The 20,705-nt window shown below is 44.6% G+C and overlaps 1 protein-coding gene across 1 annotated transcript in view; it reads right to left on the reverse strand.

Annotated features, from left to right (window-relative positions):
- The window catches only part of LARS2 (leucyl-tRNA synthetase 2, mitochondrial), a 155,549-nt gene that overhangs the window by 112,448 nt on the left and 22,396 nt on the right, over positions 1 to 20,705 (reverse strand). The window contains exons 4-5 of the mRNA XM_014062366.2: positions 15,634 to 15,725; positions 870 to 930 (exon numbers count right to left, since the gene is read on the reverse strand). Of these exons, the coding sequence (XP_013917841.2) occupies positions 870 to 930; positions 15,634 to 15,725 (153 nt within the window). The remainder of the gene's footprint in view (positions 1 to 869; positions 931 to 15,633; positions 15,726 to 20,705) is intronic.

Here is a 20,705-nt window from a genome sequence, read left to right on the forward strand (position 1 = left end):
AACTAAAGGTAATCTAATCCAAGACATGGAAAAATTGGAGAGGGAACATGAAATACACTTATAATGGGAAACTATTGAGACTTAAAGGCAGAATCACAAATTGGGGGCACGTAAGGATGTATAGTTATATAAAGATAACAATGGGAATAGCTGGGAATTGTAACCAGGTCTACATCTTGCCCAAAATTAGGCTGGGGGTGGTGGTGGGTTAAAAGTACAAAGACAATATATGTATACTTTTTTGTTTTATTTTTATTTTTTTTAAAGGTAGCAGAATATATGTTTAAAATTAAATATGTGTATTGAAAAGGAACTATAAATACCATCAACATAAAATGGAGCTTGCTCAGAAGCTGAAATACATCAAGCAAATGAGATAAAGAGTGGGAAGAAAAGGAGAGAGGTAGGGAAAGGAGAGAGGGATAGGAGAGAGGGTAGGAGGGGGGAAGAGGAGAGAAATGAGGAGTGGAAAGGGGAGAGAGGAGTAGGAGAGAGGACGGGGAAGTAGAGAAGGGAAGGAGGACAGAGAGAAGAAAGGAGATAGGGAGGGAGCTGAGAGAGGGAGAAGAAAGTGAACACACAAATATAGTGTATGGAGAGCAGAAGAGCCAATAACTGTTTTTTTTTTTTCTTTTTCTTTTGGGGAGTTAATGATAAGATGAATTGATGTAAACATTTAATAATACAATACGATGTTGGCTATGTAATAGTATACATGTGATTATATGTTATAAAATGAAAAATAAAAAACTTTATGAAAAAAATATGAATCTGCACATTTCAGATAGTTCATAGGCAAGTTACATTCTAAAATATATCAATTTCATAATATAAAATATTCATTTAAATATTTATTTTAAAAACCTTACCCGATCCCAGCTGAAAGACAAGCCTAATACATCAAGCTGCTCTCGCATATGTTGAATATTACTGTAAAGCAAAACAAAATCTTTGTTTATCAGTTCTCCAATATGAACCATGATAATTAGGACAGGAAGAGTTTCTCCAATCTACACAATAGTTTTAACTATCATTTGTTCTGCTACAAAATTTTTGCAAGCTTGTAACTTTGCTAGACAACTCTGTAACTTTCTCCACTATTTAAGATACAACAGATAGCAATACACACTAAATCAGACAAATATATGCATAATCCCAGGTTTTTGAGCCAAACCAATTTATATACTAACTCTAAAAAGATATATATTTACTGCATATATTATTAACATTGGGATTTTCTCTGTATAAAGAGAGATAAATTAATGTAGAAAGAATTTAGTGGTGCATTAACTTCATTAGTGTATGAGCTTTCATGAGCCATGACTCCCTCTAATTCATGAAATAGCTAAGATGATCACAGAATCATAGGTTTGGAGTGGACCTTGGATATTTTTTAGTACAGCCCCTTGCCCAAGGCAGGAGTTCTCATCTCAGACAAACAATGTTTTCTTGAAAATTTCCAGTGATGAAACACCAATTCTTGGAGGCAAGCTGTTCCACTGCTTAATAGTTAGTCCTTAGTTCCAGATTAGATCTCACTCTGATGATCTTTCAGCCATTGCTTCCTGCCCTCAGGTGCTATGGAGAATAAACTGAAATTCTCTTGCCTGTGGGAGCCCTTAAAATATTGGAATACTATTATCATGTGTCTTTTAGTCTTCATTTGGTAGAGTTTCTGCATCAGTATTCTTGCAGTATTCATTTAGTCTACTTTCTTTGCGGTCCTTGAGCTGTTATGTTGGAAGAGAGCAATAGTCCTCTTTGAAAAATGACAGTAGTATCTGTTGATTGCATCCAGCCTCACTTCCTCTGCCTGCTCAGATGACAATTCATCCAGTTCAGTGTTAGGCTTGGCATGGTGAGCATGACCCAGTGGTGGGTTTCAATTTTTTTTAGAACCTATTCTGTAGGTATGGCCTGTTTTGTGGGAGTGGCTTGGTGATCATGTGGCCGGGTGGGCGTGGCCAAGTTGGAAAATGTGGTGAAACTCATTTAACAACGCTCTTGCTTAGAAACCAAAATTTTGGGTTCAATTGTGATCACAAGTTCCCTTCCTTCCTTCCTTCCTTCCTTCCTTCCTTCCTTCCTTCCTTCCTTCCTTCCTAATCTCTCTCTCCAATTTTCTTTCATTCTCATTCTCATTCTCATTCTCATTCTCTCTCTCTCTCTCTCTCTCTCTCTCTCTCTCTCTCTCTCTCTCTCATACACACATACCATGTCTGCCACTGACAGCTCTCAAAGAGAAGAAAGAACTCCTACTTTGGGAAGGGGTTGGACTAGATTACCTCCACGTTCCCTTGCATCCCTCTATGTTTTCTGTCTCATTTAGTCACAAGTAGCCCCATTCACTTTAAAGTTGGCCACAAACTTCACTCACCCTATGTGCACCCTGGTCCCACCCAAGGAGGCGAGCTGTGGGGCAAGGGAAATGGGGGAGGCTGTGGCTTCATATCTCTCAATCTTCTTCCCCACCTCGGTTCTGTAGGCGAGAGGTGCTGCTGCTGAGGTGGCACAGCGGCAGCGGAGTCGGGGCGCTGCCCAGCAAGCAGCACGACCCACAGCTAGCCCAGGAGCAGTAGCCGCCACCAGCCACCCCATTCCCCCATGGCTTGCTATCACTCAGGCCGGAGGCCAGGCACGCAGAGGCGTGGTGGCAGTGACAGCAGCCAAGCAGCAACAGTGCTTTGGTGAACACTGAGGGAAGGAAGGAATGAAAGAGGCTGCAGGTTCATTTGCCCCTGATTACGTGACTTCCTTTCATTCTCTGCTTCCCGAACGAGTGAATGAGGCAGACGGAGAACAAAAGGATTGCGTAGCTGAGGCAAATGGGCTTGCACTGCAGCCTCCTTCCTTCACAGTTCACACGTTCGGGCGGGGGGGGGGGCTTTCTCGCATGCCTTTGAAGAAAGAAAGAAGGCATGCGAGAAAGCCCACCCTCCACCCCCACTGCCCGAACGAGTGAATGAAGGAGGCTGCAGGGTCATTTGCCCCTGGCTATGCAACCTCCTTTTGTTCTCTGTTCCCTGAACGAGTGAATGAGGCAGACAGAGAACAAAAGATTGCGTAGCCGAGGCAAATGAGCCTGTACTGCAGCCTCCTTCCTTCACAGTTCACACATTTTGGCAATGGGGGAGGGCTTTCTCGCATGCCTTTGGAGAAAGAAAGCGTGTGAGAAAGCCCCCCTCCCCCACTGCCTCTCAGAAACGGGGCGATTGGTGAGCCATTCAATCAGTGAGCGGCGGGCAGGGAAAGTATGGTGCAGATGGGCGGAGCGAGCAAGCAGCAACCGTATGGGCAGGGGAGTGAGCAAGAAGGGGCAGGCGGGAGGGAGCATTCGGGTACTGTCCCACCGGATGAATGAGTTCTAAAAGGTAAGGTAAATTTGACAAACCCCTTCTGGAGTCCAGGTGCAAACCAGGGGCAACCTACCCCTCGCATGACATACCTTGGTGGGCATGGCAGAGGAAGGTTACTGCAAAATCCCTATTTCCTCCCAATCAGCTGGGACTCGGGAGACAGAGAATAGATAGGGTCGGTGCCAGTCACAGTTAGTATTTACTGGTTCTCTGAACTACTCAGTTTCCTCTATTGGTTTTCCAGAACTGGTGAATACTACCTCTGATTCATTTGGATTGACTGCTCCAGCCAATTAACACCACATCTGAGACACACTACTGACTCATACTTAAATGGCCCACCAGAATACTTAGATCTCTTTCACCGTGGCACGACAAAACTGCGCTACGCAAAATAGCGGAGATTAAATTGCGTCGCTAAAGTCGCGACGTCATCACCGCACGTCATCACCGCGGGGACAACAGCGTGGCGACAGAAGGGCGTTCTACATACTTCGTTCTTTGCCTCCAAAGGTAGCCCTCCTCCTCCAGCTGACAGCGGCAGCGGGCACGGGGCAAAGCGGGCTGCCCAGCAGCAGCAGCCTGCGGGAAGGGTCCAGCACAGCCACGGGGGGCAGCAGGAAGCCCGCGGGGGGCCCGAGCAGGGCCGCCGACGCTGGCGGCGGAGGAGGACGCAGCAAAAGCGGCGGCAGAGGCTCTCCCGGGGCCAGCGAAGCAGGCTTGCCTGGCAGAGGCAGGCCGCCCTCTTCTTCCTCAACAACATCTCCTTGGATGGGCGGCCGCCACCACCAGGCAAGCCCACTTCGCCGGCCCCGGGAGAGCCTCAGCCGCCGCCGCCGCCCGCCCTGCTTCTTCCTCTGGGGGAGGCGCCGGCGGCAGAGGCCGCCTGTCCAAGGAGATGTTTTGAGGAAGAAGAGGGCAGCCTGCCTCCGCCGGGCAAGCCCGCTTCACCGGCCCGGGAGAGCCTCAGCCGCCACCGCTGCCACGTCCTCCTCCGCTTCCTGCTGCCCCCCGTGGCTGAGCTGGACCCTTCCCGCGGGCTGCTGCTGCTGGGCAGCCCGCTTTGCCCCGTGCCTGCTGCCGCTGTCAGCTGGAGGAGGAGGGCTACCTTTGGAGGCAAAGAACGAAGCATGTAGAACGCCCTTCTGTCACCGCGCTGTTGTCGCGGCGGTAGGGTCGTTTTTTTCTTAGCGCTTCGGACGCCGCGGATTTGCCTCCGCACTTATGTTGGCGCGGATAAGGGCATCGCGGTTTTGTGGTGGAACCCTCTTTCACAGGCATTACTGTTGAGTCACTGACTATCTTGTATATGGATCTTGTATCTGAAATCTGTTTTTTCCTGTTTAAGTGAAGGGCCTTACTTTTCTTGTCTCTGAACATCTGTTGAATAGGACCCAATGTTCAAGTCTATCAACAGCCTTCTGAAATTTGAGTCTATCTTCCAAAGTGTTAGAAATCCCCCCCGCCCCCAGCTTTGTGTTATCAGCAGATTTGATTCAATCTCTTCGAATAGAATAGAATTTATTGGCCAAGTGTGATTGGACACACAGGTAATTTGTCTGGTGCATATGTTCTCAGTGTACATAAAAGGGAAAATACATTCATCAAGAATCATAAGACACCACACTTAGTGATAGTCATAGTTACTAAATAAGTAATCAAATCATATTAGGAAACAAATAAAATATAAATCATAGAGATACAAGCTACAAGATTATAGCCATAAATGGGAGGAGATAGGTAATAGGAAGGATGAGAAGAATAATAGCAATACATTAAATAATTTGAAAGTGTTGTGGGAAATAGTTGTTTAGCAGAGTGGGTGGCATTCGGGAAAAACTGGGGTGTTGGTTCTTACCTGATACGCCCCTTCTCTGGGCAGGTGGAGACAGCAGTCATGCATGAGTTAACTCGTCAGTAACCAATAGAACTGAATCTACTAAAGTAATGTCATCGGCTCTGCGGAGCATGCTCCCACTTTTCCTGACGAAGGAGATTAGTAGACTGCTATGTGTGACAAATCGCTTTCTCTCCGGACTCAACCAAAAATGCTCACTGTACACCCCTGCGAGGTAGGCCAGAATGCTAGGATGGGGATGACCGCTGTCTCCACCTGCTCAGAGAAGGGGCGTATCAGGTAAGAACCAACGCCCCATTCTCCTAAGTTGGTGGAGATAGCGGTCATGCATGGGACCTACCAGAGCTGGCGTGTCCCTGGGAGGGCATGAGACTGGCCTAGGAGCTGGAGGACGGAAGGACCTGCTGGAGCACTCGCCATCTGAAGGCTGCATCAGCCGATGCATACCTATCTACCTTATAATGTCTGATAAAGGAATTAGGGGTAGCCCAGGTCGCTGCCTTACAGATCTCCTCCACCGAGGCCTGTTGCGCCCATGCTGCTGACGTGGCTGTGCTGCACGTAGAATGAGCTGTAATGTTGGGTGGAGGAGGGAGATGATGCGCAATGTAAGTTTGCGCAATGGCTGATCTGATCCAACGTCCAATCATGGAAGGAGAAGCTTTTAGGCCCTTGTTGGTCGGATGAAAGGAGACAAAGAGGGCTTCACTGTGTCTGAAGGCAGCCGTCTTGGCGATGTAAGTTTTAAAGGCATGCCTGACGTCTAGTTTGTACCATTTGCGCTCCAGACTGTGAGATGGAGCCAGGCAGAAATTTGGAAGGGTGAGATCTAGAGAATGATGGAATGCTGAATTCACCTTCGGAACAAAGGTGGGGTCAATGCGGAGAACCACATGGTCTGGGTGGAAGAAACACAGCCCGGATGGAGAGGGCCGCCAACTCTGACTTCCTCCGTGCTGATGTTATGGCCACCAGAAAGGCAGTCTTGAGGGTGAGGTGGTGCAGAGTTGCTGCCCTGAGACGCTCAAAGGGCGGTTCTGTAAGGAAGTCGAGGACCTTGGTCAGATCCCAGGAGGGGAATCGTGTATGACAGGAGGACAGATATTGGATGCCCCTTTAAGGAACCTGTGGACGTGAGGATGCAAGGAGAGGGGCTCATCTCGGTGGAGGGAGAGAACTGAGGAGAGGGCTGCCACCTGCTGCGGCAAGGTATTCGGAGAAAATCCATTATCAAGACCCTGCTGCAAGAATTCAAGAAGCTGGGGTACTGCAGCTTTCAATGGGTCTTCCCCTCACCCCAGGCACCACGTTACAAAAGTCTGCCATGTAGATTCATATATCCTATTGGTAGCTGGGCGGCGTGAGGCTTGAATGGCATGGATCACAGTCTCGGAAAGGTTATCAGCCCTCAGGACTGCCCGCTCAGCCTCCAAGTGGTTAGGCGTAGCCAGGCGTAGCCTGGCCGTGGTATTGTTCGTCCAGATCAACACATGTGAGTTTTGGAGAAAGAGCTGAAAGTGAAGGAGAGCTAGATGGATGGCCCTCAACTCTAGCCAATTCATACTGTGTGATAGGTCTGAATTGGGCCAAAGACCCTGCACTACTTGTTCCTCCAAGTGAGCTCCCCAGCCCGTGAGGCTCGCGTCTGTTGTTACCACAAGACGTGGAGGGTCCCTGAAAAGAGAGCCCTGAGCAATGGCCGGGGAGATCCACCATTCCAGAGATGACAGGACTTCCAGGGTCAGGAGGACCTTCACTGAGGAACAGCTGCTGTTGGTCTTCTGGAATGGCAGAAGAAATCACTGGAGGCAGCGGCTGTGAAGCCGTGCCCAAGGGAGAATGGAGAAGCAGGAGACCATCTTTCCCAGCAGTTGAGACAGCTGGAGAAGAGGAACCCACTGCCTCCTCCGTACCTCTCTGGCTAACTCCCTGAGACTGCTCTGGCGGTCCTGGAAAAGAAAGACTTTCCCCTGGGGTGAATCTATGAGGGCTCCCAGGTGCACCAGGAGAGGAGTGGGGACGAAGTGACTCTTCTCCTGATGGATGGAGAACCCCACTTCCTGTAACACCTAAAAGGTGTCCTGGAGATCTCTGAGGGCCTGCGTGTGTGACCTGAACAACAAGAGGATGTTGTCCAGGTAGCAGAAGATTTGGATGGGCCTGGCCCGCAGATGTGCGGCTACGACTGACAGAAGTTTTGTGAAAACCCTTGGGGCTGAGGACAGCCCAAAGGGAAGGGCCCGATATTGGAAATGGAGGCCTGCATGGACAAAGCGGAGAAACCTCCTGTGCCATTTGTGGATGGGCATGTGGAGGTAAGCCTCCGTCAGGTCCACTGATGTAAGGAGATCGTGTCTGTGAACACTTTCTAGAATTGATAGGAGAGAGTGCATCTTGAATCTCCTGTATCTGACGAATTGATTTAAAAATTTTAGGTCGAGAATTGCCCTCCAGCCCCCTGAAGACTTTGGCACGATAGAAAGATGAGAGTAAAACCGCTGTCTCTCCTGGCCTGGAGGCACAAGCTGAATGGCCCGAATCTGGAGAAGGTGGTGAACGGCCTGTTCTACCAGGAGCCTTTTTTGAGGGTCCCTGGAGATAGGACACGGGACAAAGTGGTTCGGAGGGCTGGAGCGCAAGTCCAGGAGAAGGCTGAATCTGATTGTGGACCTGACCCACATGTCATTGGTGATGTCGTCCCAACGATCGGCGAAGGCTGCTAGACGCCACCCTATTGGGAGATCCTCCAGGCAGTCACTTCTGCCTCTTAAAGGAACCATTGGAATTGTCCTTGAAGGGCTTTCTGGGCAGGAATCTCTGATTGTTCCTGCCTGATCTATAGGAAAAGGATGGGGCCTTTCTAGGAGGGGCCTGTCGCTGGGGACGGAAGTTGGAAGTGCTACCCTCCTGGCCACGAAACGACTGCCTACGATAAAAGGATTGGTTCCAACCTTCCTGCTTTTTAGTGGCTGGTTGCAGAACCTTCCTCTTATCTTTGGACTCCACCAGAAGGGGTTCTAATGGAGGACCAAAGAGAAGGGATGCAGAGTAGGGAGAGGATGCAAGCCTCCACTTGGCCCACGCTTCCGCTTGCCACTGCCTCAGCCAGATAAGCCGGCAGGTAGAGATGGAGGAGGCAATGGCTTTGGAGGCAAAACGTGCTGCGTCCAGGGAGGCATCTGCAGTGTATTCTAGGGCAGCCTTAATCTTATTGATGTCCCTGCGAGCCCTAGAATCCCTGGCTGGAAGGCAAGCCTGAAGCTGTCTCAGCCACAGGAGAGCGGATCGACTAAAGAAGGAAGCTGAGGTCCCGCCCTAACAGCCCAAGCTGAGGCCTGGTGACCCTTGACCAGAGTTTGCTCTATCCTCTTGTCCTCTGGATGTAGGGCTTCCTCCGGAGCTGCTGAGGCCACGTTGGGAGAGGAGAGGACAATTACCGGCAAATCAATAGAAGGTACTTTCAGCCCTCTCTAAGCGGTTTACAGAGTCAGCATATTGCCCCCAACAACAATCCGGGTCCTCATTTTACCCACCTTGGAAGGATGGAAGGCTGAGTCAACCCTGAGCCGGTGAGATTTGAACAGCCTGCAGAACTGCAGTCAGCTGAAGTAGCCTGCAGTGCTGCATTTAACCACTGCGCCACCTCGGCTCATGCTGCTGAGAGGATTAGGCTTCCCTTGGCTAATTCAGCAAGCTCTGCTGAAATCCGATCTGGCAGAAAGCCCGAAGGCTTTTAGAAGCTAAACTCCACGAGGGGCGGCAAAGTTCTCTAGCCCAGAGGCTTTAGAGAGTTAAACAGGAGCCCAGACTGGAATATCAGTTTAAAGAAACAATTTGCAAGCGAATTTAGAGAAAAGTCAATTAAAAACCAATCAATCAATCCATTTTAACCAATTAATCTAGGAGAGAGCGATTTAACACAGCCAGTTCAATTGAACTGAGTCTGAAAAAGTGGGAGCATGCTCCGCAGAGCCGATGACATCACTTTGGTAGACTCAGTTCTATTGGTTAGAATCCCAAGGGAGTGGGCGGCATACAAATTTTATTAAATTGAAATATTAAATTGGTTACTGACTGAGTTAACCCATGCATGACTGCTGTCTCCACCAACTTAGGAGAACTGTCCTTTTGTCTAGGTTTTTTTTTTTTTTTTGGTGTGCAGTGCCCTATAGCATTGTTTTGAGGATAGAAGTTGAAACAATTTATGTCCAGGATGTGAGGGATCAGTAGATATTTTCACAGCACTCTTTTTGACTCGTGCAGTATACAGGTTTTCGATGGAGGGCAGGTTGGTAGCAATTGTTTTTTCTGCAGTTTCAATTAACCTTTGAAGTCTGCTGTCATCCCTGGAGGCCATCTTCAGGGCTGCCATATTTGGTGGATGGGCATGCTGTGGGAACTGGGAGGAGGGTTGGATGGCGACGGGGTGAGATGTTAGCCCTAATAACATTTTTTCACTGAAGTCAAAGACCTTTAGCATGCACTTAGAGAGGCGTGACTGGGAAACAACTCCAGTTAGGATGGTGATCTGATTGGACCCCATGTGATCGACATGTGGGTGCAGGAGAAGGGACTTTGACTTTCCTTTGGGCGGGGAAAACTCAGAAGACATCAGATTCAGGTTTTCACAAATGTGCCAATATGACATCTATAATAAAATGGGACTTTGAGGGAATGCCTACCTTGGAGTCTTGTTTGGGGGTGTTACTTGAAACCCTGACATTAACCCAAATCTCCTTTAAAAACTCAACCCAGCTCTGCAGGGTGCTGTCTAGGATCCTGAGCTCCGAGTGCTCACCTGATTGCCAGGCGGTGCAAAGACTCAAGTAAGATGGAGGAGAAGACAGCAATTACAGTGTTCTCATCATCACTCTAAAGTCCTATCATTCCCAGGTTGTTGCTGCACTCCCTAAGGAAACACTACACCCTTGCCACTCCTTGGTGCCTGATGAGTGAATGCTGGTCAAGATATTTCAAGAACTGTTTGACTCCTCACTGGAAGAGCGCCAGGGCCTGCCTTCCTGGATGCACGTGTAGCACTGTAAGAAAGTACCCACCACAGACGAGGAACCAACATGGTCACATTCTGTTGGCCAATCCAAGGCAAAGCTGAAGCTTTGCCCATCAGGGAGGCAAGTGTAGTAACCTCTGTCCCCGACCATCGTATAGTTTGTGCTCCAAACAGCATAAGATCTGCACAACCTATCTGTTGGAGGCTTCTCTACTGGAGGCTCAACATCATCTAAGAGTAACTGCCTGTATTAGAAGTGACCTGGTGCCTGTATTATGGACAATAGTTGTGTTATTGTTGCTTAGCAGCTCACTCCATTTTTTTAAAGCAGTGCAACCTTGAACCCGAGCTATTAAACCAAATGTGGTACCCATCATGCCCGAAATGAAAGAGGACGCCTAGAGAATTCTCTGCTACAAAAACACAGAGATGCCACATTGAAAGCCCCATCAGATGATCTTACCACAGATACCTATTTGAATCTGGTTGAATCCTATTGTACTGCACATGCCATGCATAAATTAACTGAACGCTAAGCATGTAACTATGCAGGTGGTAGTGATAAAATGGAATCTACGTTTGCAAAATCAGTATTGAAAATGTAAATAGTCATAAATAGGCCATAAATAGTTTCATTCAATTTATACCAGAAAAATTCTTTCCCCTGCTATACATGAGATAAGCACAGACTCTGTAACAGCCCTTCCATCTCTGTTTCTGCTTCACCCTAGTAGGATATAGTTACTGTAATTTCACCATCAAAGCCACTGCTCTTTGGAGGCCATTCCCTGACAGCACTCAATTTCGACCCTGTGACTTCTCCATCACTGATTATGACCACAGAAAAATATTAAGATGTCTTCCTGCCAAAAGAGACTCCTGTACATATTTTCCATGGCACAAATACCCTTGTTATGATCATAAAATTTTATTGGATTATATAGTTCCAACATCCAGAATTGCTCAAATCTGGGCAAAATCTTATGCAGTCTGGCCACTTGAACCACTGTATGTTGCTTTGCAAAAAATATCACTAATAAATGTGGATTTTATGGCTGCAGCAAACAAATTAAAATGACTAAAAGTGGGGGAAATGATCCCCTCCTCCCTTACCTGAAGCCTCTAGCCAAAACAAACTTCCCCCAGGTTGGAAGGGAAGGTGTTGTAGATTGTAGATTTAGATTGTAGATTTATTTATTTATAGGCCGCCCTTTTCCCTGAGGGGACTCAGGGCGGCTTACAATCAAAAAAGGAAGGGGAGTGTAGGACAATACCAAAAAGAAATGTGCACAAAGTAAATTAGACAGTAAAACTCAACATTCACTCAGCATTTGGGAGGGGCGAAAATAAGATTATCCCCAAGCCTGACGGGCTAGCCAGTTCTTGAGGGCTGTGCGGAAGGCCTGGACGGTGGTGAGGGTACGAATCTCCACGGGGAGATTGTTCCATAGTGTCGGAGCCGCAACAGAGAAGGCTCTCCTCCGAGTAGTCGCCAGTCGGCACTGACTGGCGGATGGAATACGGAGGAGGCCAACTCTATGCGATCTGATGGGACGCAGGGAGGTAATTGGCAGAAGGCGGTCTCTCAAATAGCCAGATCCACTACCATGGAGCGCTTTATAGGTGGTGAGTAGGACCTTGAAGTGCACCCGGAGATCAACAGGTAGCCAGTGCAGCTCACAGAGGATCGGTGTTATGTGGGCGAACCGTGGTGCGCCCACGATCACTCGCGCGGCCACATTCTGGACTAGCTGAAGTCTTCGGATGCTCTTCAAGGGCAGCCCCATGTAGAGCACATTACAGTATTCCAGCCTAGAGATCACAAGGGCTCGAGTGACTGTTGTGAGGGCCTCCCGATTCAGGTAGGGCCGCAACTGGCGCACCAGGCGAACCTGGGCAAATGCCCCCCTGGTCACAGCTGAGAGATGGTGGTCAAAAGTTAGCTGTGAATCCAGGAGGACTCCCAAGTTGCGGGCCCTTTCTGAGGGGTATAAATTTTGTCCCCCCAGCCTGAGTGATGGTATGTTGGTGAAATTTTTGGGAGGGAAACACAACAGCCACTCGGTCTTGTCTGGGTTGAGTATCAGTTTGTTTGCTCTCATCCAGTCTTTAACGGCTTCCAGTCCCCGGTTCATCACGTCCACCGCTTCATTGAGTTGGCACGGGGCGGACAGATACAACTGTGTATCGTCCGCATATTGATGGTATTTTATCCCGTGCCTTCGGATGATCTCGCCCAGCGGTTTCATGTAAATGTTAAATGTTTATGTGAGTACTATGTTCCCCGGACTTCTGTTGCTTGAACCTTGAGACCTTCATAGCTCCACACTACTTACTACCCACCCCTGCCGTTCCTGACATTTTATCCAACACTACATCCCTGTCTAGTGGCTGGAATTGATTCTTTAGGACTCTCATTCCCCAATTAGGTGTCAATATGCTGTGGGAGCAGTGTAAAAGATTTTCGCTCTTTCTTGAAGCAACAGCCAATACCATGGCAGTAGAGTTTGAAATAGTTGGGGCTGAGAATTCTGCTATGAGAACCATAGACTTGCAGAACAGGTTAGCTCTTGATATGATGCTTGCAAAGGAGGGAGGAATCTGTAAATGTATAGGTACTTCAGGCTGTGTGTTCATCCCTGATGGAAATCGTAGTCTGTTTGAAAATATTAACAATCTTCGTCAAGCTGTAAAGACTTACAGGGAAAGTGTCAGCCTCTGCTTTGCTACTGCTTCGGCTGCCATTGAAACAGGGAGGGGGGGCATGGTATTTGGAGGGGAATCATTGTTGTGCTGGAGGAAGTTTCACTGAACTGACCACCTTACTGTGCATGTCGAAGAGGAGTCTTTCCCACCAAGGCCAACGGTCCAGCATTCCATCCTGGTGATGCCTTTCGAAGTTATCTCACACCTGACATTTGGGAGAATTATGATTGGACTGTGCACGGGGATGCCAAGGGGAGGGGAATGAATTATACAATATATTATTCGCTTTCACGCCTAATTAACCAGACTTAGCTTAGCTTTGCAACTGTTCATTTATAATTAGTAAAAGTACACTTGATTTCAACAAATGGAGTCCAGTGGTTTTCTTTCCTGATTACTGAATGAAGAAATGCTGACAGAAAGACCTATTATTTCCTATGGGTCATTTGACAACAAGGGGATCTTTGGATCACTCTCTGGCCTATTTCCCGGTGTAGGAGGAAATTTTTTGCTGTTTTTAATCTCCACGGGGAGCTCGTTCCAGAGGGCTGGAGCTGCAACAGAGAAGGCGCTCCCCCAGGGAGTCGCCAGCCAACATTGGCTGGCAGATGGGATCTGGAGAAGGTCTAGTCTGTGCGATCTGATCGGTCTATGGGAGGTAATTGGCAGGAGGCGGTCTCTCAGGTACCCAGGTCCGATGCCGTGTAGCACCTTGAAGCGAGTCCAAAGACTAATGGGTAGCCAGTGCAGCTCGCAGAGGATAGGTGTAACGCGGGTGTACCTGGGTGTACCCACAATCGCTCGCGCGGCTGTGTTCTGGACTAGCTGACGTCTTCGAACACTCTTCAAGGGCAGCCCCATGTAGAGCACGTTACAATAATCCAGTCTTGAGGTCATGAGGGCGTGAGTGACTATCTGAAGGGCCTCCTGATCCAGATAGGGTCGCAATTGGTGCACCAGAAGAACCTGGGCAAAGGTCCCCCTGGTCACAGCCGACAAATGGTGTTCTAAAGGCAGCTGCGGATCCAGGAGGACTCCCAAATTGCGAACCCTCTCTGAGGGGCATATAATTTCACCCCCCAGCCTGAGAGATGGAATACTTGGCCAATCTTTGGGAGGGAACATCAATAGCCACTCGGTCTTGTCAGGATTGAGTGGAAGCTTGTTCATACCCATCCAGACCCTGACAGCCTCCAGGCACTGGCACATCACTTCTACCACTTCACTGAGTTGGCACGGGGCGGACAGATACAACTGCGTATTGTCCACATATTGATGGTATTTAATCCCATGCCGGCGTATGATCTCACCCAGCGGCTTCATGTAGATGTTAAATAGGAGGGGAGACAGGACCGAACCCTGTGACACCCCATAACTGAGGGGCCTTGGGGTCGACCTCTGCCCTCCGACCAACACCGACTGCGACCTGTCCGAGAGGTAGGAGGAGAACTACTGAAGGACGGTGCCTCCCACTCCCACCTCCCGCAACCGTCGCAGAAGGATACCATGGTCAATGGTATCAAAGGCCGCTGAGAGGTCAAGGAGCACAAGGATAGAGGGGTGACCCCTATCCCTGGCTCGCCAGAGATCATCGATCAGCACGACCAAAGCAGTTTCCGTGCTGTAACCAGACCTGAAACCCGACTGAAAGGAATCCAGATAATTGGTTTCATCCAAGGACCGTCGGAGTTGAAAGGCCACCACTTTCTCAACAACCTTCCCTACAAAGGGCAGGTTGGAGACTGGACAATAGTTGCTCAAAATGGCTGGGTCCAGAGAAGGTTTCTTCAGTAGGGGTCTCACCACCGCATCCTTTAGGAGGAGCGGGAAGTTTGAACTCTAGAATGGGCAACAAATAAACATAATATAATAATGAAAAGTCAGGCTACAAACACACAAACACCACTAATTGTCACCTACAATAACTCACAATTCAAACACTCAAATTCATTATTAATTCAGTACAGCTCATAATGGATAATTACATTGCACTTTCTCAGGAACTGCCCATACCAGCATACAGACTATTAACTAATAGATTATCACAAGCAGATTATCACAAACAACAAGAAACAATATGACAATTATGCCATAATATGACATTCCCATGTTAACCTGCAACAAACCTAGGTGTCTACATTTTCTCCACATTTACATCAATAGAACCATCACAGGCCCTAATAAATACCCACATGGTTAGAGGCATGTCTCTATATAACATAATCTGCCAGCAATGTCCTTCTGGATTCCAAATGGGGCAAGCTTGATACAAAAGTTTGATAGCATGACTCAAAATGAGGACAAAGTAATATAAGAGCATTTCAACCTCCCTGGACTCTACTGCACATCACAAAGTGACCATTTTGGAAATAAAACACTTTAATCACACAACAGAGAAAGAAATGGCTGAATTCATATATGTCAAAATTACAACTTAATTCATAAAGTATTTGTAATCTGTTTTACAGATCTGTAACATGAAGTGAGCTATAGTTCATGAAATCATATCCTTTTAACTATAATTTACTAAAACTTTGATAATCAAAAAAGGCACAACCAAACTTCTATTTTTTAGCTAGTCTAAGTCAACATAGTTTACTCTAGGCATCTGATGAATTTACTAAACTTTGTTAATCAGAAAATGCATTAGTAAACTTCTATTCATATTTGTCATATTTACAAGGATTTGGGAAAATAAAAACCTTTGGGTCCACTCTGCAGGATGGAATCCATGCTCAATTGCTGCATTCTCTGCTGGTAGTCCAAATGCATCCCATCCCATTGGATTTATCACCTGTGCAAAAGCAAAAAAAATGTTATTTTGGCATTTTCTAGAGTTTCATGGCTCAAGATACTGAAACATGTTTGCAAATCAGCATTTTCACTCTATCATAAAATCATACAAACTATGCTTGTCACCTACAATTTCACTTTATGTATAATGCATAGGATAACTTTGCCTTCTTTTTCCAGCTTAAAATAGAATATGCCAAGGATTCACTTTGTCCATAATCCTAAAGTAACTTACAAGGCCTTTTTATTTGTTTAAGTAATCCTCTGAAAAGAGAAGCCAAGGGAAGCAACTGGAAAGCCCTTAAGGACACCTTGGTCCTAATAAGACAGGTGCTAAAAAATTGTGCTCACTCTAAATTCCAAATCAGACTATTACCTTGATTTTCTACATGCATGAAAGAAAAACAATTTAAAGTGATAATAGACTATTCAACAGTAACCATGTCTTTACTACTCAGTAGGTAGATAGGTTTCCAAATTATCAGCGATTTAGATGATATTATTAACAAATGAACAAGATCTTACTTCCTCTTTTTAGAATAAAAACTGAAACCTATTTTTACTAACAATGGCTGCATGACTATGCCATTTGTAACACAATATAAATGAATAGCGCATTTTTCTAGCTATTTTGATGGTGTGGTATTATGTTTGTTATATAATAAAGCAAATGTATAGTAGAGAAGGGATGCAATAGTTACCTATCTGAGAAAATAAATTAATTATCAAACAAAAAAGAGAAGTGGAATTCTGTGAAATGTGAATGTTATTCAAAATAGAACATCAAATGTTTACTCTGCATAATAATAACAAAATACAAAGAACAGACAAAATGGATATAGAACCTCTTGCTTTTAATGTATATTCAACATAATATAATTTAACAATATTTAAAGTGTTATCATTACACAGAACTCTGTATCAGATAATAGGAAATAATTCAGGTACAATTATTTCAAACTTAGCTGCACAATTTTTGATGCAATAAGTCAAATCAATCTGAGGACATGTCCATTAAGTTAGGAATTTCCACAATTTACAAACAGCTGAGCTTTGCAAGAAGCTCTTAGTTGTTCAGAAACCAACATGTACTAGTAATGTATTGGGAAAGGGGCATAGCTAATTGTTTAAAATACTTTAATATTCTCTAGTGAGTAAATTGGCTGGAATTCCAAAAACCCACCACCGTACAGTCTCAGTTAAAATAACACAGGTAAGATATACTGTATGCATAAAGGTAGTCATCATCTTACAACCATGACTGAGTCCAAAATTTCTGATGCCAAGCAGGTCAGTTAAGTGAATTTTGCCCCATTTTATAAGCTTTATTATTACAGTTGTTAAGTGAATCACTGCTGTGGTTAATTTAGTAATACAGTTAAGTGAATCATGCTTCCCCATTTATTTTGATTGTCAAAAAGTTGCAAAAGTAGATTTCTATCCTCCCAGCTTCCCATAAAGCATTGAAGACCTAGCTTTCCCCCCAAATGCTGGGATAAAATGGGGTGACTATATATTGGAAACCTGACTTCAACCAGGTTTTTGTTTTTAATGTTCTTGATTTTTATAGTTTAAAATGGTTTCTGTTGTTTAAATTTTTCATTTAGAGTCAGTTTATTATAAAGCGTGCAGCTGTATAAATGTTTTATATAAATAAACAAAATAATATTGCAATAGAAATTTAATAATTATTATTTTGCAGTAATATTTGTTTTACCATGAGCACTATGACATTCCATAAATACCAGAATCTCATATATCATTATAAACAATACACAAAATTGGGGAAAGACTATTTGTTGACCAATTTTTCACAATATGATGGAAATCTAAAAAACAAGTAGGATTGATTTCCCTTCTATATAAAAGGGGCTGTTATTAAATGTTATTTTCTTCTTTCTTATAACAATCTTAAACCAGGTAATTAAAGAGGGTAAAGATGTTCCTTATGGCCTATAATTTAATACCAACAGAATCCCTCCCTGAGATTCAGCTTGAGAATCTCTCCCTGAGATCCTTTAATAAGTCCTTTAAGATCTAGTTCTTCCCCTAGCCTTGGGCCACGATGATATTATTATTATTATTATTATACAATTGTATTATTATTATTATACAATTGTATCACAGCGGCCAGTTGTTTCACCGGATTTGGCATTGGTTACTAGTCGGGCCCCACCCAGGGGCCTAGGACGTTGTAACGTATTTTCGTAATATGCGTGCAGATCCAAGCAGTGCGGCTTTTTGCATTTGACTGATGGTGATTTTGTCAATTTTTAACTGTTTTAAATGTAATTCCAGTGCTTTTGGAATAGCACCCAGTGTGCCAATTACCACTGGAATTACCACTGCTGGTTTGTGCCATAGTTGTTGAATTTCGATTTTTAAGTCCTGGTATTTTGCGATTTTTTCATGTTCCTTCTCGGCGACCCTGCTATCACCTGGTATTGCGATGTCTATGATTGTGACCTTATTTTTCTCAACCAGTGTGATGTCTGGTGTATTATGCGCCAGTATTTTGTCGGTTTGTATACGGAAATCCCACAAGATCTTGACCATCTCATTTTCGGTGACTTTTTCAGGCTGATGTTCCCCCCAGTTTGTTGCTGTTTTAATATTATAATTTTTGCACAAATTCCAATGGATCATTTGTGCTACTGAATTGTGCCGCAATTTATAATCAGTCTGCGCGATTTTTTTACAGCAGCTGAGTATGTGATCAACAGTTTCATCAGCTTCTTTGCAAAGTCTGCATTTGGCATCATCAGAGGATTTTTCGATTTTGGCCTTAATGGCATTTGTGCGGATAGCTTGTTCTTGCGCAGCCAGGATTAGTGACTCTGTTTCTTTCTTTAATGTACCTGTTTTTAACCATAACCAAGTTTGTTCACTGTCCACTTTATCTTTTATTTTTTCCAGAAATTGACCATGCAGTGCTTTGTTCTGCCAACTCTCCATTCTTGATTTTATCACATCTTTTCTGTATTCTTGTTTTGTCTGTTGGGCCTTCAGTAGATTTTTGTTCTTTACTTCGATTAATAGATGTTCTTGTGTGTCTTTTAAATAATCAGCCAGTGCATGTTTTTCTTCTTCAACTGTTTGCTTCACCTGTAATAATCCTCTGCCACCTGATTTTCGGGGCAGATATAGTCTATCAGTATCACCACGTGGATGTAAACTGTAGTGCATTGTCATTAGTTTCCTGGTTTTTCGGTCCAAAAGGTCCAAATCAGCTTGTGTCCAGTTAACTATACCAGCTGTGTATCTTATAACTGGTATTGCCCAGGTATTTATGGCCTTGATTGTATTTCCACCATTCAATTTAGATTTAAAAATTTTCCTAACTCTGTTGGTGTACTCTCGCCTGACAATAGTTTTTACTTCTCCATGCTTGATGTTATCCAACTGCAGAATGCCTAAGTATTTGTAGGCTTCATTTTCTTTGCATTTAATTAGTTGGCCATTGGGCATTTCAATTCCCTCAGATGCAGTGATTTTGCCCCTTTTTATGGATACAGTGGCGCATTTTTCCATGCCAAACTGCATTGAAATATCGGTGCTGAATACTCGGACTGTATTTGTCAATGATTGGATTTCTATTTCTGACTTTCCATAGAGTTTCAAATCATCCATATATAGTAAATGCGAAATTTTTTCAGCTTTTTTGGCTGTTTGGTAGCCTAATTTCATTTTTTTTAAGATTACTGATAGTGGGATTATTGCGATGATGAAGAGAAGAGGTGAAAGTGAATCACCCTGGAAAATTCCTCGCTTGATATTAACCATTCCGTAGCTCTCATTCCCTACTGCCAACTCAGTTCTCCATTGTTTCATTGCCTTTTCAGTAAAGGATGTAATATTTTTGCTAATGCCAGTTGTTTCTAAACATTTTATGATCCAACTATGTGGCAGTGAGTCAAATGCCTTTTTGTAATCAATCCAGACCATATTCAAGTTCGTTTTTCTGTTCTTACAATTTTCTAATATCATTTTATCAATTAGAAGCTGATCTTTTGTGCCCCTGCTCCTTCTTTTGTTGCCTTTTTGCTCTACTGGCAAGATGTTGTTTGTTTCCAAATAATCCATCATGTTATCTGCAATAATGCCTGTGAGTAATTTGAAGGTTGTTGGTAAGCATGTTATTGGTCTATATTTTTCAGGTGTTGTTCCTTTAGTTGGATCTTTCTGAATCAAGTATGTTTTTCCAGTTGTCAACCATTCATCAATTTGGCCCTTTTGTAAAATTTCATTCAGTTGCCTGGCCAATATTGCATGTAAACTGGTCAGATATTTGAGCCAGAAACCATGTAATTGGTCCTTTCCAGGTGATGTCCAATTCTTTACCTTTTTAACTCGATTTTTGACCATCTCAATTGTTATTTCTAATACTTGCATTTGTTTGTTGCCAATGCTTTTCTCAAAGTCATGTATCCACTTTGCTTCCTTGGTGTAGTCCTTTGCATTTTCCCACAATTCTTTCCAGAATTCAACTATGGCCTGTTTTTCTGGTTTTTCACTTTTGGTGTCACCATTCACATTAAGACTTTGATAAAAACGGCGTTGGTCTGATCGAAATTGCTGATTTTGTTTATATTGGATGATTCGTGCCTCATATCTTTCAATTTTTCTAGCTGTTGCTGTTATCTGCTGTTTTACAATCTCTACAGCTTCATTGATGTTTCTTGTATCCAATCTATATCTTCTGATTAGCCGATCTATGGTTTTGTTGTTTTTAAGTCGTTGCTCATGCATGTTCTTTAAGTTACTAGCATCTGCCCTTAATTTTTTGATTTTTTGTTCTAAACTGATTTTCCACTTTGGCTTTGATGCTTTTTCTGTTGGGTGACTAGGTACTTTAATTTTAATGCCTAGTTCATTAGTGACTATTACAGCTACGCTGTACATTAACTGGTTTGTTTCCAAGATGGATCCCGGTTCAATTGTTGAAAACACTGCATTAACCATTTTCATGATAGGGGCCAAA

The sequence above is a fragment of the Thamnophis sirtalis genome, unplaced genomic scaffold (genome assembly GCF_051295495.1).
Source record: "Thamnophis sirtalis isolate CommonGarterSnake01/CBP01778 unplaced genomic scaffold, rThaSir2_p1.2 scaffold_4, whole genome shotgun sequence".
NCBI classification, from domain to species: Eukaryota; Metazoa; Chordata; class Lepidosauria; order Squamata; family Natricidae; genus Thamnophis; species Thamnophis sirtalis.